The sequence below is a fragment of the Cetorhinus maximus genome, chromosome 25, assembly GCF_964194155.1.
Source record: "Cetorhinus maximus chromosome 25, sCetMax3.hap1.1, whole genome shotgun sequence".
In the NCBI taxonomy this organism is placed as follows: Eukaryota; Metazoa; Chordata; class Chondrichthyes; order Lamniformes; family Cetorhinidae; genus Cetorhinus; species Cetorhinus maximus.
In genome coordinates, this window is record NC_135903.1 from 8,884,650 (window position 1) to 8,902,756 (window position 18,107).

General features: G+C 43.4%; 1 protein-coding gene across 7 annotated transcripts in view; it reads left to right on the forward strand.

Moving 5' to 3' along the window:
• Positions 1-18,107, forward strand: part of srcin1a (SRC kinase signaling inhibitor 1a) — a 382,976-nt gene that overhangs the window by 78,113 nt on the left and 286,756 nt on the right. For all 7 annotated transcript variants that reach the window (XM_078529401.1, XM_078529403.1, XM_078529405.1 and 4 more), the window contains exon 3: positions 3,288-3,571. In XM_078529401.1, the coding sequence (XP_078385527.1) occupies positions 3,288-3,571 (284 nt within the window). The remainder of the gene's footprint in view (positions 1-3,287; positions 3,572-18,107) is intronic.

Consider the following 18,107-nt stretch of genomic DNA (forward strand, 5'->3'; position numbering starts at 1 on the left):
CTAGGTGGTAGCAGTTGTGGGTTTGGAAGGAGCTGTCGAAGGAGACTTGGCGAGTTGCTGCAGTGCATCTTGTAGCTGCTACTGTGTGCTGCGGTGAATGTTAAAGGTGGTGGATGGGGTGCTGATCAAGTGGGTTGCTTTTTCCTGGAGGTAATTCCTGGCTGGAATGTACAGGATCTAGAAAGGCTACTAGGATCCGAATTGAATCAGTAGATTACAGTGTGGCTGCTAAATAAAAGTACAGATAAAAAGAAAATTGCTCCAATTTAATGAGTATTATTCAAATCTGATTCCACAACACACAACAATTACCAGCTGCTATCCTCAGGATGAGCATTCTTGGGTTCCCAGCCCTCCAGGGTCACCCTAGTCTCCAGAAATTAAACTTGAATCTTCAGAAAAACCCAGGAAAAATAAATCATACATACGTTGTGTTCGAATAGTTTTGTTTATTAAAATATCAAACTGATGGTCAAAGGATCATCCAATCAGATCATGAGAATCTATTCACTTTCCTATTGGTGTGGGAAGTTGGGGGTGGACTTGTTGGTGACCAATGGGAGGGTGGGATGGTTGGAGGAAGGAGGTCGTGTGCTGACACCTAGAGGAGTTATTTGGCATCGACCCTGCATCGGGTGAAGGGAGAATAAAGGAAAATGACTGGGAAATGGCCTTGCTCCCACCTAACACCCGCCTCCCCTTCCCTCCCTCCACCGGTCTGACCCCAGCTCCCCACTCCTGCCCCCTCCACCCATTCTTTCAGCAGCTGTTGCCCCATCCTCTGAAAGTCCCTCCCAGAATCCCTCTGCCCCATGTTCCCCCTGGTCCCCCATTCCGTTTTCAAAAGGCTCCTTGACTTTGTGTTACTTCCTCCAATCTTCTTAGCCCGAGTGACATCAATCCTGCTGTAAAAGACTCAGCTGTTACTCTCTCCATGAGGACCGCTGCAAAAATGTAAATTGTTGTACAGACCTTGGGCATGTGTGAATAATGCGTTTCTCTTCACCTGTTTAACATAAATCAATTCTCTTATCCTCAACATGCCCACAGTCAGGTCTGCCTGCCGTGTCAGCTCTTTCTGGCAGCTCTGTGCCCTTGCTCCATGTTTCATAATTCTTAATACAGCCTCAACTTCTATTATTTTAATGCCAAATCACTTGTATGGAGAGAGAAATCTCCTGAAACCATGCAATGCTCTGTGAAATCCTGCTACTTTAGTCAAAATAAATACATAACAGGGCCGAGGAAACGATGGTCTGGTTCTGCATAATGGGCTTGTGTTAACCTGTGTGACTGTCTGGCTCAAGGCAGTCATGGATTTGTGTAATGGAATGTATTCATGTATTCTGAATTGTGAGCTGAAAGAAACTATGGGCTAGAACTCTGTAAATGAAAAAGCAAAATACTGCTGATGCGGGAAATCTGAACTCAAAACCGAAAATCCTGAAAATACTCAGCAGGTCAGGTAGCATCTGAAGAGAGAGAAACAGAGTTTATCGTTTCTGGTTGATGACCTTTCATCAAAACTCTGGTCATCGGTCTGAAATGTTAATTCTGTTTCATTCTCCACAGGTGCTGCCTGGCTTGCTATTTTCTGTTTTTATTCTATACAAATGGACACGCATCAGCCAAAAGACAGCCAACCCATCAGCCTCTGAAAGGAGAGGTTAATATTCAGGTAGACCCCTTTGTTGAGTTCCGAAGAAGTGTTTCTATGTTAACTTCTTCTCAGATGACATTCATTTTCAGAATTTTTTAAAGATGGTACTTTCAGTCTTTCTAGCAGTTTCTTCTTATTCAATTCTAATGAATAGACGAACACAAACCAGCTCTGTACAAGGAAGACTTTACCACAGCCTTACAAGTAGACCTGAGCTAAAACATGTTTTGATTTCCCGTAGGGATTGTGAATTTATCCTGTTCACAGCAGATCCTTTACTTCTGGGAAATTGTAGAAATTGCACAGCTCTATCCTCTAATAGAACATTCCAGACGCAGGGAGGGAGGGTTTTACATGTGAGGATTATGGAGCAGCAGAGCTGGGTGAATTTGTGGCTGGTTTAATATCAGACCAGGAATGGATTGGTAAGGGGAAAAGAGAGATATGTGCCAGTAAATGGTGTTACATGAGGCTTGTGAGTGCAGCAGAGAGATGATCTATATTTAGTCAGCAATTTACAACCGCAATTATATATAAAAGGAAGAAACTTGATTTGGCTTGAGGCAAAACATCAGTGAGCATTGAATGTTGGATAATGAGGATAGTAAGATGTTCCAAGATGATGTTGGAACTGGGGTCAGGGGTTGTCTCTGTAGTACGAGGGTTTCCTACTGTTTACCAGGGGGTAGAACTAAATTTCTAGAAGAGAGAGGTTGCAACCACCAGTCTGGTGAAGCCTCTCCTCCCTCCCTGTTGATAAAGGATAACCTACTTGGAGAAAGTTCTCTTGTTCTGCCTTGGACTAGAAACTTTCTTTCACAATTTGAACATTCTCCCTGAGGGCAGTGACTCTACTGCGATCCATCAGTCAGTCAGTCCATTAACCAATCAATTTGTCAGACCAGATTGACCTAATGAACACCATACCAAAGTACTTATGGAAGGAAAAGCGGGCAGACATCAGCCAGAAGATGGGTGCCCACCATTCACTCCAACACACCTCAGAGTGTCTCAAAGCAGTTTTACTGCAAATTAAGTACTTATGAAGTGTGATCACTGCTGTAATTGAATCATTGACCACAGAAAGAGGCCATTCAGCCCATCATGCTGGTGGCAGTTCTCTGAAAGAATTATCCAATTAGTCCCATTCCCCTGCACATATTTCATTTTTAAGGAATTGTTCAATTTCCTTTCAATCTGCTTCTACCCTTTCAGGCAATGCATTCCAGATCACAACAATTTGTTGCGTTAAAAAAATCGTCTTCATCTCCCCCCTGGCATTTTTGCCAGTTCACTTAAATCCATGCCTTCCAATTACCTCCTGCCTGTGGAAGCAGTTCCTCGCTATTTAACCTATCAAAACCCCTCCATTTTCAACTCTTCTACTAAATTCCCCCTTAATCTTCTCCAACCCAAGGAGGATAATCTCAGTTTCTCTCAACTCTCCACGCATCTAAAGTCCCTCATCCCTGGTGCCTTTCTGTAAATTCCTCTGCACCCTCTCCTGGGCGTTGACATCCTTCCTCGAGAATGGTGCCCTGAACCAGACACAGTGCTTCAGCTGTGGTCTAACCAGGTTTATGACAATGTGAATGTTGTTTACGCATGCCCTCTTATTCTCCCCTAGATTCAGACAAATCCAGCTCGCATATGATCTCTGCCGATGATGCTGAATACCCCAGGGAGTACAGGACCCTGGGAAATGGAACTCGACGCTTTTCCAACGTGGGCCTCGTTCACACCTCGGAGAGGCGGCACACGGTAATTGCGGCGCAAAGCCTGGAGGCCCTCACTGGCATGCAGAAGTCGGACATGGAAAGAAAGAGGGAAGCCTTTCTTGATCATCTGAAGCACAAGTACCCTCAACACGCCACGGCAATCCGAGGGCAGCAAGAACGGCTTAGAGAACAGGTACAACAAGAATATTTATTTTCCATTGTATAAGACTAAATAGGGACCAGGAGCACTGGTAACCAGTGAAGTTAATAAATGAATTTTACATACAAACATACGACCTTAAAAGGAGACTGTGGTATTTTGAACCAGCTTCAGAATGGACACTGGGTAGCACCAGAAAGTTAACACTCTGTTCTTTCATCTGGAATTTACATTTAACCCAGATTAATGGGATAAAGCCTTCTCTCTCTTCTGCACTGTTAGAGCTCTAAGTGAAATGAGTTTAGTGTGGAGTGAACCAGTTCATTGTGGCCATGACTACATAACACAAAAATGCTAATAGCTGGGTCCTAAATCCTTCCTCATTAGACTGCGCAGGAAAGCCGGTGAAATAATAGATGCTCTTATTGAGGATGGCTATTAAGATGTATTGTCCAGACACAGTTGCCAGAGCATTTAACCCCTGTTGTAGCTGACCTGGGAGTGCTTGTTGCTAATGTTGGTTATGCCATTATCCCTTTACTTGACTAAATTAAAAATCCTCAACCATCCAGTGGAAACTTGCCTTTAAAGAGCAACTTTTTTAAAGAGCATTTTTTAATATAGAAAACCTTCACAAAGTGAATTAGAGAGGCCCGATCAATGGAGACTGAACCAAAGGACATATCTGAAGAGGTGACCAAAAGCCCCATTACAATACCTGCTAACCACCTCACTTGTGGCAGAGCCTGCCTCTCATCGATTGGTTTCTACAGCCATCAGCAAAAGTGCACCATATGAAGCTACCCGATCCGCAATGGATTTGCTGCACGTCCATCATCTTATGTAGAAGGAAGGATGCAGCCACCGTTGCCAATGACAACACCCAAAAGCCTAGTCAAAGAAGCAGATTTTAAGGAAAGGAGGGGTTAGGGGAAGCCGTTCCAGATTGTGGCTGAAGGTGTGGCTGCCAATGGGTGAAGGAAGGTGGAGGATTGATGCAGAAGAGGCCAGGGTTGGAGGAAGGGAGAGTTCTGGGGAATTTTTATGTCTGGAAGATGGAATAGAGATAAGGACAGGCAAGTTATTGAGGTAAATTAAACACAAGGATGAAAATTTTAAATTTGAGGTGTTAGGGCAGCCAGAAGCCAATGTAGGTCACTAAGGGCAGGTGAATGGGACTTGGTGCAGGATAAGATAAGGGGAACAGAGTTTTGGATGAGCTCAAGTTTACAGAGGGTGGTGGCTGGCAGACTGGTCAGGAGAGTATTGAGATGACAAATGAATGGATGAGGCTGTGTAGCAGATGAGCTGAGGGCATTCAGAAAAGGCAATGTTATGTAGCAGTCTTTGCGACATTGAAGATATGAAGCCTGGGGCTGAACTGTGTGAACAATCTGGTTCAATCTGAGACATTTTATGGGGAGGAGATAGAATTGATGATGAAGGTACAGGTCGTGTACCTTTCATCTGTAAATCCGAAAACTGAACAGATCCAAAAACCACATTTCTTTTGAACCTCATTGACCCTAAGTGCGGGAAGTCCCTGACCTGAGCCAACACAACCTGAGCCAACAAGAACCTTGCTGACCCCGCCTGACCTTTAGCATGGGAAGTCCCTGACCTGAGCCGACATGAACCTCGTTGACTGAACCCGAACTTTAGTGCGGGAAGACTAGTTGTTTGTACATCGACACTCTGAACCCTCTCCTACAAGCACAGCGCCACGGGTGGGAACTTATTACAGGTACCCTGTATTTATTATTCTGTGATACATCTTACTTTTCTGGCCATTTTATTGACTTTAGACTATAGCTAGCCTAGGCTTAGGCCATTGTACTGTCCTAGTCCTATACACCGTATCCGAAAGCTGAAATGATCTGAAATCCAAAATGTGATCGACCTCGAGGATTTCGGATAATGGATACTCAAACTGTCTATGTCAGGGACTGAAGATTATGGCTTCATCCTTGCAAATGTTTTACTGGAGGAAACTGTGGCTCATTCAAAACTAAATGTTAGACAAGCAACCTGACTGCACAGAGATAGTGGAGGGGTTGAGAGAGGTGGTGGTTAGTTAGAGCTGGGTGTCACCAGTGTACCGCTGAAGCAGATCCTATATGTTTGGATAATATCTCCATGAGGGGCACCACATACACAAGGAATAGGGATAGGCCAAGGACAAATCACTAGGGGTCTCCAGAGGTTATGGTGCAGGGGTGGGAAGAGAAGCCATTGTGGGAGACGCTTTGGCTATGTTTAGATAGGTAAGAGTGGAACCAGGTGGAGGAATGACACAGAACTGGACAATGGAGGAGAGATGTTGGAGGAGAGATGGTATGGTCAACAGTGTCAAACAAGAATTAGTGCACCATTATCACGGGCACAGAGAATGCCATTTGTGACTTTGATTAGGGGTGTTTCAGCAGTGTGGCAGGAGTGGAAACCTGATCACACAGGTTCAAATATGGAACTGTGATGGCCATGGACTTGGGAGCCAGTGAAATGTTCATGAACGTTGAAGACAAAAGGAAAGTTGGAGATGTGGATGGTAATTGGAAAGAGCAAAGAGGTCAGATGGGTATTTTGAAATGGCCAATGATTGAGAATAAGGGGTACACTATCTGAGGCCAGGAAACCATTTACAATGTCAGTGTGAATAGGGTCAAGGGAGCAACTTTAAAAAATCTTCAGTTCCACCCCACACACAATACAGGTAATGGCGACAAGCTGGATATTTTGATTATATCGGCACACTCATCTTACAAACGTAGAATTTTACACACTAATTTAATCTGATTGCATCAACTGATTGCCTACTCTATTTGTTTATTCAGTCTATTTAACTGAATGGTGATCGATTTGAGTTTTGGTGACACTTTCCAGAGCTTCTGTGATTGTCATTCCATTGATGCAACAGATTTCTAGAATGACAACCTTATCTTTGTTTCCAAATCTGTCCATGGCCTCACCCTTCCCTATCTCTCCAACCCCCTTCAGCTCCACAACCCACCGAGATATCTGTGTTCCTCCAATTCTTGCCTCTTGTGCATCCTGATTTTAATCACTCCACCATTGGTTGCTGTGCACTAAGCTTGGACTCTGGAATTCCCTCCCTAAATCTCTCTATTTCTCTTTTCTTCTTTAAGATGCTCCTTAAAACCTACCATTTTGACCAAACATTTGTTCACTTGTCCTTAATATCTCCTTATGTGGCTCAAGGTCAAATTTTACTGCTTAGCACTCCTGTGAACCACTTTACTATATTAACGTTGCAATATAAATGCAAGTTTTATTTTTATAGAAGGGCTATCTTACTGCAGTCCATTCTAAAGACACTGAGGCACAGGATAAAAAGTACAGTTTGCTGGGAATGTTATGGCCAGTCACATCCTTGAGGATCTCATTAGCAATTAAACTGAAGCACCAAGTCAACTATGTATCTCTCCAGCCAGTAGTAATCTTGATACCTACCAAATAATTTTGTTGGAGGTGTCGTCTTTCAGCGGAGACAGAATCATAGAATCTTTACAGTGTAGAAGGAGGCCATTCGGCCCATCGAGTCTGCACTGGCTCTCTGAAAGAGCATTCTACCTAATCACACTCCCCTGCCTTATCCCTGTAACTTTGCACATTCTCTCTTTTCAGGTAGCAATCCAATCCCCTTTTGAATACCTCAATCGAACCTGCCTCCACCACCCTCTCAGGAAGTTTGCTCCAGGCTCCAACCATCCTCTGGGTGAAAACCTTTTTCCTCACATCACATTTACTCCTTTTGACAATTATTTTGAATCTGTGCCCTCTAGTTCTTGATGCTCTCTTGAGTGAGAAAAAATTCTCACTATATACCTTGTCCATACCCCTCAGGATCTTGAATACCTCTATCAAGTCTCCTCTCAGCCTTTTTTTCTCCAAGGAAAAGAGTCCCAGCCTCTCCAATCTATCCTCATAGCTACAGTTCGTTATCCTTGGAATCATTCTTGTGAATCTCCTCTGTACTCTCTCCAATGCCTTCACATCCCTCCTCAAGCTTGGCACCCAGAACTGGACGTAGTACTCCAGATGAGGCCTAACTAGTGTCTTATATGCAAGTTCAACATGACCTCCTTCCTCTTCTACTCAATGCCCCATTAATAAAGCCTAAGATACTATATGCTTTATTAACTGCTCTCTCAACATGCCCTGCCATCTTCAATGACCTATGTACATATACAGCGAGGTCCCTCTGTCCTGCACCTCCTTTAGAGTTTCTCCCTTTATTTTATACTCTCTTCCTGCCAAAATGAATCACCTCACACTTCTCTGCATTAAACTTCATCTGGCACTTGTCTACCCAATCCACCAACATGTCTATGTCCTTTTGAAGTTCAAGACTCTCTTCATCACAGTTGACAATGTTTTCAATCTCTGTAAATTTTGAAATCATGCCCTGAACGTCACAGTCTAGATCATTAGTATATATCAGGAAGCACAAGTGTCCCAACACTGACCCTTAATTAATTGAAACGTTAATTGAAGTCCCATTTTCCCTCCGGGGCGGATATAAAAGATCCATTAGCAATATTTTGAAGAAGAGCAGCGGAGTTATCCTCAGTAACCTGGCCAATATTTATCCCTCAACCTGATTGTTATGACACAGCAGTTGGTAGAGGCTGTTATTTAAAATCCCAGAGGGAAACTTTAAACAACTGTCATAGCCTATATTTTCAAGTGATATGTTTTGAGTTGCAGCTCTAAATTCAGGGATAAGACCACCAGTTCTCAAGAGGTTTTCATATCAAACGACATGAGACATTTACTAATCTACACAAGTTAAACATATACACATGGCTACAAATTACTATTATCATAACGTTTTAACAAATTCCCAAACTAATCTCCACTAAGGCAACAGCAACCCATAGACTTTAAACAGACACCAGGCGAAGCATTTGCACCTTACAAATTCAAAATGAGGTTCCTTTCACTTTGGTTCCTTTGCAGACAGTTGTAGGCTTACAGTTGCTTTGATGTTACATGCCTCTGCACTGCACACACAAAACTGCTTTCTGTTATACCCAGCACATCTTTTTGAATGTAAATTCTCATTGTATCACCAGCCCCTTTGAACTTCACTTCTTCCAACAATAAAGCCTCTTTCATCGTACCAATTGTATTAGTAATATAAACATATTGCTTGGTCTCTCCTAGCTAGGTGCAAGATTTCACTCCCCTTCTTGAATGCTCTATTCAACAAAATGCAAATGTACCTTTACCTCTCCGTTTACATCAGGCTTTAATCTAATTAAGACTAACAAAGACACACCCACAGACTAAACCTCTATTTAAAAGAAATAATAATTTCCAATAATATTATACACATTAATAGCTTCATGACACTGATTAAAAAATCATTGCTGTTTGTAGGAGTTTGTTATGCCCAAGTTGACTGCAGTGTTTCCAACATTAACCTCGTGACTACACTTTATCAGCACTCCACTGGCTGTAAAGTGCTTCGGGTTATACCAAGGTTGTGCATGGTGCTATAGAAATGTAATTTATTCCTTTTTCTCTTTAATGTGCTGCCTCTTTTATTTGCCTGGCAGGGTGATTGACAACATACGTAAATGGCTCATTTTCTGCCATTTAAACTGAGGTGAATCTATCAGCTTGACATCTCATTTGCCAGTAAAGCTAAGGAGGAACCAGTTTATTCATGTGTAGTATTTGTTTTAAAGTTCTTTCTTTTAAAAGGATGGAAGTTGTTCCAGACGTTAGTTAATCTCTGCTTCATCTGACAGGGAATTATATAAACTAGCACGCAGAAATATCCAGTCTCTGCTCTGTGATCATTTAGTTGATTTTAGCTGAGTGGAGAGCATCAATTGGGCCCTAACCCTAACCTTAACACTAACCCTAACCCTAACACTAACCCTAAGCCTAACCTTAACCCTAGCACTAGCACTAACACTAACCCCTAACCCCTAACCCTGGAGGAAGGGGAGAAAAAACATCAACATCGGGCAGAATTTTACCTGTAGGCAGGGAGTGGCCGTAAAATTCTTTGGATGGCCTTCCCACTGGGCTCTCACCCGTCCATTCGTCTCCGCAATTTTGTTCCAGATGTTGGTTAATCTCTGCTTCATCTGACAGGGAATTATATAAACTAGCACGCAGCAATATCCAGTCCCTGCTCTGTGATCATTTAGTTGATTTTAGCTGAGTGGAGAGCATCAATTGGGCCCTAGCCCTAACCTTAACACTAACCCTAACCCTAACCTTAACACTAAGCCTAACCTTAACCCTAGCAATTTTAGATGGGATGGGTGAGGCCTTTGCCCCAATTGAGACCCTTAAGTGGCTAATTATTGATCACTTAAGGGTCATTTCCCACCCGGTCTCAATTTTCAGGCTGGCAGGAATAGTTCAGGGGCAGGGTGGGGGAAGCCCGAAATGTTGGTCCTCGGGAAGTAAGGGGGAGGATGCCTCCATCAATAGCCTCCTTTTAACATCAGGCACCCCCCTCAAAATGTCTGGCTACTGCGGGTGCTTCATCTCCCACCAGCCTCTCCACCAACAGTCCTAGCCTCCTCTGTGCCTCACCTCCCCTCCCCGCCGAGAGATCCCAAAAACGTACCTTGTCCTGGACTCCTGGGACTTAGGCTTTGCAGACTGCTGGCTGTCCCAGTCCTGTCCACTACAGCTTATGGCACTGCTGGGACTAGAGAACTACTGGCCTCTATGAGGCAGGACTTCCTCCCAAGTGAGGAGCATTAAATGCTGCAGGGCGGCGAGTATCAAAGGCAATGTGTTCTCCGCCGACTCCTCGGACGGCAGGAAGGGAAATTCTGGCCCTGGTTTCATGTCTTACAAAATAATCTAGTGACCTCTATTGGACTCTGTGCACATATGGGTGAGGACAGAATTGTGCTCGCCTCTCATACTCCTCCTGATCAAACGCCCCAATCAGAGTAGCCACTCATTGGAGTGTGTAGTAATTGTAAGCTAAACCTTTCATACTGTTATGGGGATCATGTGACTGTACAGACGCATCAGCCCTAAGCATGGGTAACCTTAGGGGTGGAGCTTCCTGCCTTGCTCTCGGTTCAAGCCTGTAGCTACATCAGGAGCTCTGTAAATAAAATTCACTGTTTCTTACAATAAACCTGCCTGGAAGTTTATTACAGAGTAGTCAAAGAATCAGAAGGCGATTTGGGGAGAATCATTTCACATGGGCATGATATGAGTTAAAAAAAAGCTTGCATTGATATAGCACCTATCACAGCCTCAGGATGTTCCAAAGAGCTTTACAGCCAATGGCGAGCTCTCTGAAGGGTAGCCACCGCTGTAATGTGGAAAACATGGAAACCAATTTTCACACAGTAAGATCCCACAAACAGCAACTTGATAGTGGCCAGATTGCCTGTTGGTTGAGGGATAAATATTGTCCAGAACACCAGTAAAGGCTCATCTTTGAAAAAATGTGATGGGATCTTTTCCACATGCCTAAGACAGAATAGCATCTCAGGTTTAACATCTCATCCAAAAAACTGCAGCTCCAAGAGTTTAGCAGTTCCTTGGTACTGCGATGGCATTTTGGGTCTTGATGTTGGACTCAAGATCCTGGAGTCAACTGACAGCATGCTGACTCAGGAGCTACCAACTGAGGCCCGGCAGACCTGTTTACTCAGGTGTTACCAGGCATGACTATTGAAACAAATGGTATAAGTTGGCTCAGGAGACAACCACAACCCAGCTTAGGGCTCACATGATGTTGAAATAGTGGCAACTCCTTTCACTCTGTTGATAATATTTGAGCTCCTTGTATTGTCAGTGCCTAGTAATGTGATTCAGAGCGTTGATTATTGCACATTTCCTTGTGAGAAATGCCTGGGTGTCTGATGCCAAGAATAAAGGTGAGACCTCACTTACCTTCACCCGTCATCTGTGCAGCACAGGGGTGGTTCCTGGAACCCATGAGGTTAAGGATAATGGATACTTCTACCGAGCTGGTGATGTATTCAGTGAGCAGACAGCCGCAGCTCTTGCAAATGGCAGCAGAGTTTCCACTGATGCAGAGTGGCTGTCAACATATTGTGATGACGTGGTCTCAGTGAGGATTTGGGTCATCATTAGCAGTGTGAAGACAGAAGCAGCCCTGAGTACTGAGTGTTTGGTGAGACAGGAGAAATGGGGAGGAGAGGCGAAAACCATGTGAACTGAAGATCCTCAGTCAAATTTAAGGATAAATCCATAATCCAGCACTCCTTATTATAGAATGATATAGCACAGAAGGAGGCCATTCAGTCCATTGTCCCTGTGCTGGCTGTTTGGTGCAGGTATTCAATTAGTCCCACTCCCCTGCTCTTTCACCATAGCCTTTTAAATTGCTCCCTGTTACACATTTGTCCAATTGTCTTTAATGTTTCACTGTGCTTGTCCAAGATGACAATAGGATCAATTCAATATGTCCCTGAGACAGGCCAGGGAATGATAGGAGCCACACTGGTGTAATACGGAGTAGCCTTAGTGGGTTCAGACACTTGGGATTGTGGGGTGGGGTTGGGGGATCCTCTGCTATATGTATGCTCGAGATGTTGTAAGCACAATGGAAGCACTTCTACAAGAACAGATTGACAATTTTGCTAGAAATGATCAGAGCAGAACTTCCCACTCTGATCAGGATGCGACCTAGGGAGTGACCAGTCCAAATTTGCCCCTGACAGCCACCATTGTTGGGACAGTGAAGAGAAAGAAGAGCTTTCCATTAAACCTGCCCCCTGCCCCCCAACATTAGCTCACCTGGACTTGTTTGTTGTTGGTATTACTCTGGTAACTGTTGACATGGAAAAATGGCCAACAATCATGCCAAGTAAGATTTATGGAATAAAAACAAAAATAATTGGAAAAACTCAACAGGTCTGACAGCATCTGCGGAGAGGAACATCCTCTTCACAGATGCTGCCAGACCTGCTGAGTTTTTCCAATTATTTTTGTTTTTGTTTCAGATTTCCAGCATCCACAGTATTTTGCTTTCATCTTAAGATTTATGGAATGTTAGTTTATGCCCAGTGCATAATTTTTAATAGTACCCAGATAGATAATAACACCAAACTATGCAGAGATGATACCAGAGAGCAGAAGAAAATCGATCTGAGATTGTATCCAATGGATAATCCATTATATCGGAACAGGAGTAAACCATAAACACCTCGAGCCTGTTCTGCCATTCAGTCAGATCATGATTTGATTCAACTTCACTTACCTCTGTTCCATTTACCTAGCGTATCAGAATTCAGTTGCTCTCAGTCTTGGACATTTTAGTTAATGCAGCATTCACAGCTTTGATCTCCTGCAACTATTCAGCTGCTCATCCAGAATATTTTTAGTTGTATCCAGCGAAAAAGAACTGTAGCTATGAGGATAGGTTGGAGAGGTTGGAACCCTTTTCCTTGGAGAAAAGAAGGCTGAGTGGAGACTTGATAGAGATATTCAAGATCCTGAGGGGTATGGACAGGGTAAATAGTGAGAAACTGTTCCCACTCAAGAGAACATCAAGAACTAGAGGGCACAGATTCAAAATAATTGGCAAAAGGAGTAAGTATGATGTGAGGATTTTTTTTTTCACCCAGAGGGTGGGTAGAGTCTGGAATAAACTGCCTGAAAGGGTGGTGGAGACAGGTTCGATTGAGTTATTCAAAAAGGAATTGGATTGCTACCTGAAAACAAAGAATATGCAAAGTTACGGGGATAAGGCGGGGAAGTGGTACTAGGTGGAATGCTCTTTCATAGAGCCAGTGCAGACTCAATGGGCTGAATGTCTTCCTTCTGCACTGTAAATATACTATGATAGAGGAGGAAGCCATTCAGCCTCTCAAGCCTGTTCGGTTATTCAGTTGGATTGTGGCTGATCTGTACCTTATCTCCATTTACCTGCCTTAGTTCCACAAACATTAATGCTCTTGCCTAACAAAAATCTATCAATCTGTTTAAAATTTTCAATTGACACACCCCACCCCAGTCACAACAGTTTTTTTGGGGGAGAGAGTTCCAGATTTCCATTACCCTTTATGTGAAGAAGTTCTTCCTGACATCACCCCTGAACTGCCCAACCTTAATTATAAGGCTTTGTTTCCTGGACTCCCCTCATCAAAGGAAATAGTTTCTCTCTATCTACCCCATAAACCTTTTAAATAATCTTTAACACCTCAGTAAATCATCTCTTAATCCTCTATACCCGAGGGAATGCAAACCTAGTCCAAGTAACCTGTCATCATAATTCAACCATTTTAACTCAGTCAGGTAAAGTCACACAATCTCATGATCCATCCATCTAGAGAACCAATTTTCAATGTGCGGGCTCACTAGCATCCAATTAAAGTTCGAGATCCCCAAAAGAATGGTTTTGTTTTAATAAAACATGTATTCATAAAAGATGGACACTGAAACATGATCTCATTAGTTGACCCACCAACGTTAGTCCCATATAGACACTTCTCAGCCAACACAGCAAAAATAGAGCCTCGGGTATTGAGCAGATCTATTCGACCACATCATTGTATATCAAGTGCACATAGCTCATTCATCTTCATCTTGTTCATTGTAGTGTGTGTTTAGATGCTGTATAGATAATTGTTGTACTAGCAACATAGCAACATAGTTTCAAGAGTCAAACTGTGTAGGAAGAGGATTTGGAGATTTCTCTCACTTATCTACAGTTGTGATATGTTTACACGGGAATTATTTTCATACTAATCAATCTCCAGTGGTCTTGCACATGAGCAGTCAAATCCTAGGTCGACTAGGTTGATGGAGGATTTTGGATGGGTAAATTAAGAGGACAGATTGCTTAAATATTACTTGTATTTTTGAGTTTAGGAGATTGAGGGGTAATCTGTTTGAGGTATGTAAAATGCTAAGAGGATTTGATGGGCTAGATATGGAGAAGACTATTTCCTCTTCTGGAGGTTTTAAGAACAAAGGGGCACAATTATAAAATTATAGCTGGGCCATTCACGAGTGAAATCAGTAAGCATTTTTTCATACACAGGGTGGTGGAAATCTAGAACTTTCCACCATGAAAGACTGTGGATGCTTGGCCAATTTGAGCTTACACAACTGTGAGTGCATTGGAGAGAGCACAGAAGAGGTTTACAAGGATGGTTCCAGGGATGAGACACTTCAGTTATGAGAAATGATTGGAGAAGTTGGGACTGTTTTCCTTGGAGATGAGAAGGCTAAGGGGAGACTTGATAGAAATTTTCAAAATCATGAGGTGTCTGGACAGAGTAGATAGGGAGAAACTGTTCCTGCTTACAAATGGATCGAGAACCAGAGGGCACAGTTTTAAAGTGTTTTGCAAAAGAAGCAAATGCGAGGTGAGAGAAAACTTTTTCACACAGCAAGTAGTTAGGGTTTAGAGAAGTCAGGTTCATTTGAGGCACTCAAGAAGGCATTGGATGATTGTTTAAATAGAAACAATGTGCAAGGTTACAGGGAAAAGGCAGGAGACTTGCACTAAGTTAAAATGCTCAGAGAGCCGGTGCAGACATGATGGGCCAAATGGCCTCCTTCTACACAGTAACAGGCCTGTGATTCTGTGACTGAGATGGTAGGTTTGTATGAGCTAGGTCGATCAAGCGATATGGAGTAAAGGTAGAAAAATAGAGCTCAGGTACAGAAGAATCATGTTCTAATTGAATAACTGAATGGGCCACTCGTGTTCCTAGAGCTAGACTGTTCAGCATGATGTCCGGAAGCACTTCTTTACACAACGGAACAGTAAAAGTCTAGAACTCTGACCCGTCAAAAGCTGTTGAGGCAGAAGTCTATTGAAATTTTAAAATATTGTTAATAGATTTTATTTTAGTCAGTTGCTAAGGGTTACAGAACCAAAGTGAGTAGCTGGAGTTATGATATCAATCAGTCATGATCTAATTGAATAGTGGAAGTGGCCCAAGGAGCTGAATGGCCTCCTCCTGTTCCAGGATTAAAGGGCAGGGTGTTACCAGGAGCAGAGAGAAATCTGATGAAGAGGGTAACAGGGGAATGGAAGAGATGGGAAAAGGATGGCAGCGGGTGAAGCTGTAGTGGTGGATGGAGAGAGGGATAAAGATGGTGGGATTAAAAATGTGAGGAAGAGAGGAAAGGGTGAAGACTGAGAGTCAAGAGATAGAGAGGTGAGTGAGCAGAGAACAAAAAAATACACACTGAGGGAGGGTTTGCAAAGCTAAAATGTTGCTCAGGCATGGGATGTTGTAAGGAGGCCAGAATGCTCCTCTGTGGAGGATCCTGTGGTTAGAATGCTTCTCTGTGTGGGTCTCGGGTTGGGGAAGGGCAGGATGGCTGTGGATGGGGGGAAGGGTAGAGGCTTGCAACGCCAGTCCCATGTCCAGTGAGTGTGAGGTGAGGTGTAAAATGCGGGATTGTCTTCACTCAGTCATTATTTGAAGGACACTACGTAACCAGGGGTCAGCATGAACTAATAGAAGCCACAATGTGGGTCTTCTGTTTGACATGGTGTAACTCTGGCCATGGGCTGAGGGTAGATTCCACTGAGCTGTGCTTTTCACAATCTGGTCGAAACAATTGAGTTTTCCAATAGCACAATGTTTCCATTCAGCAAATAGCTGGCAGAGCAAAAGCCAAGTCAAAAAAAGGATTTTTTTTGGATTCATTCACAGGATGTGAGCATCACTGGCAAAGCTAACATTTATTACCCAAGCCTAATATCCTTGAGAAGTTAAGGAATCAACCACATTGCTGTGGGTCTGGGGTCACATAGAGGCCAGACTGTGTAAGAATGACAGAGTTCCTTCCCTAAAGGACATTGGTGAACCAGGTGACAATCCAGCAGGATTACTGCAGCTAGTTTTAAATTCCAGACTTATTGGGCAGGATTTTTGGGTCATTGGACGGGTGCAGCGGGTGGGCCTGGGAGCGGCCGGGAAACAGTCCGCCGCCCGCGATCAGCCCCCAACCGTGATTTCACGCTAGCCGGCCAATTAATGGTGTGAAACCCGCGCTGAAAGGCTCAGCGCTGCTGGGGTGGGGGCTTGAGGAGGGTGAGCGCTGAAGTCTGCACGGGTGTGGGGGAGCGTGCACTGAAAGCTCCCTGAAGAAGGCAGAGAGCTGACAAATTTAAATATAAAAATAAAGATTTTGAAAATCTGAAAAAATGTCTCCATATAAGACTCCCCTCACATGAACATAAACAATAAAAATTATGTCAAAACATTCTTCTTGTTTTTATCTAATTACGGAAACCTCATCTTGCCCGTGGATGAGGTTCCCTCAAAAATCCAAAGGCTGCTTGGCTGATTCGTCCACCTGCCAACCGTAACGTTGGACGGGCAGCGAAAAATATGGGTTAGTTAATTGATTGATGGCCCTAATAGGCCTCTTTATTGTTGGCGGGCGTGCTGCTGACTCTCACGTGTGCCCGCTGAGCGAAATATTGCATAAGTGCGCAATAACATCGAGACATCATCGCACGCTATTTTACACCCGGTCAGGTCGGGCGCACACCCACCTGCAGGGCATAAAATTCTACCCTTTCAGTTAAATGAATTTAAATTCCCAGCTGTCACAAGATTTGAAGTCGAGATCATTAGTCCAGTAACACAACCACTGTGCTACCGTATTTTTAAAAGAGCATAGAGAAGGATAAGGTTAGAGGAGTTTGGTGTCTAGAGAGTGAGGTCAAGGCAGCTAAAGACACAGCCCCTCCAATGTTGGGGTTAAAGGAAAAGGGTACACAGAAGGACTGCAGGATGTGGGAGGAGTGTAAATCAATTGCAGAGAAAGGGCGCAGCAAAGTCTAGAAAGGATTTGAAGACTAAAATAAAGGTTTAAGTGTTATATATTGGAGGGAAGAAATCAAACATAGGTCATGAAAATGGAGGTAATGGCTGAGTGGGACTTGATGTGGGATAGGATATGTTTTAGAACTATTGGGGGTTTATGCAGAATGGGAATCCAGAGAGGAGCACATTGGAGTAATTGAGCCTAAAATTGCATGAACATATAACCTAACACTATTTGATTCTGGTTCAAGCACATGATTTTCCACCTGGGAAATTTTTAGTCTCATTAGGGTTAATTTGGGGAGAGGGAAAGGAAAAATTGGCAGAGAGGGCATAGCAACAAGCTGCTCACAAATATCTTAGCTTAGGCCAAGGCCTAAGGGCAGACCATGGGCCCAACCCCTCATTCTGGGAATAGCCTGTGGTGCCAAGAGGGAACCCAAATGGTACGGAAAAATAGCTGGAATGAATGAAGAATCAAAGCATCCAAAATGATTAAAGAATCAACAGATAGAGGCTTTTTGATAAACTCATTGACTGCAGCTTCATGAAGAATCTCCATCACTGTTTGTGACCTGACGCAGCCACTTGGTGTGTTTCTTAGCTTGAAACTGTTTGCCAAAGTCCTCCCTGGCCTCGCCCTCTCCCTACCTCTGTAATGTCTTCCAACCCTACAGCCTCCAATTCTCTGCACTCCTTCAACTCTGGCCTCTTGCACGCCCCAATTTTCATCATTTTATTATTGACGATCACCTGCAGCTGCCTACACCCTAAGCACTGGAATACCA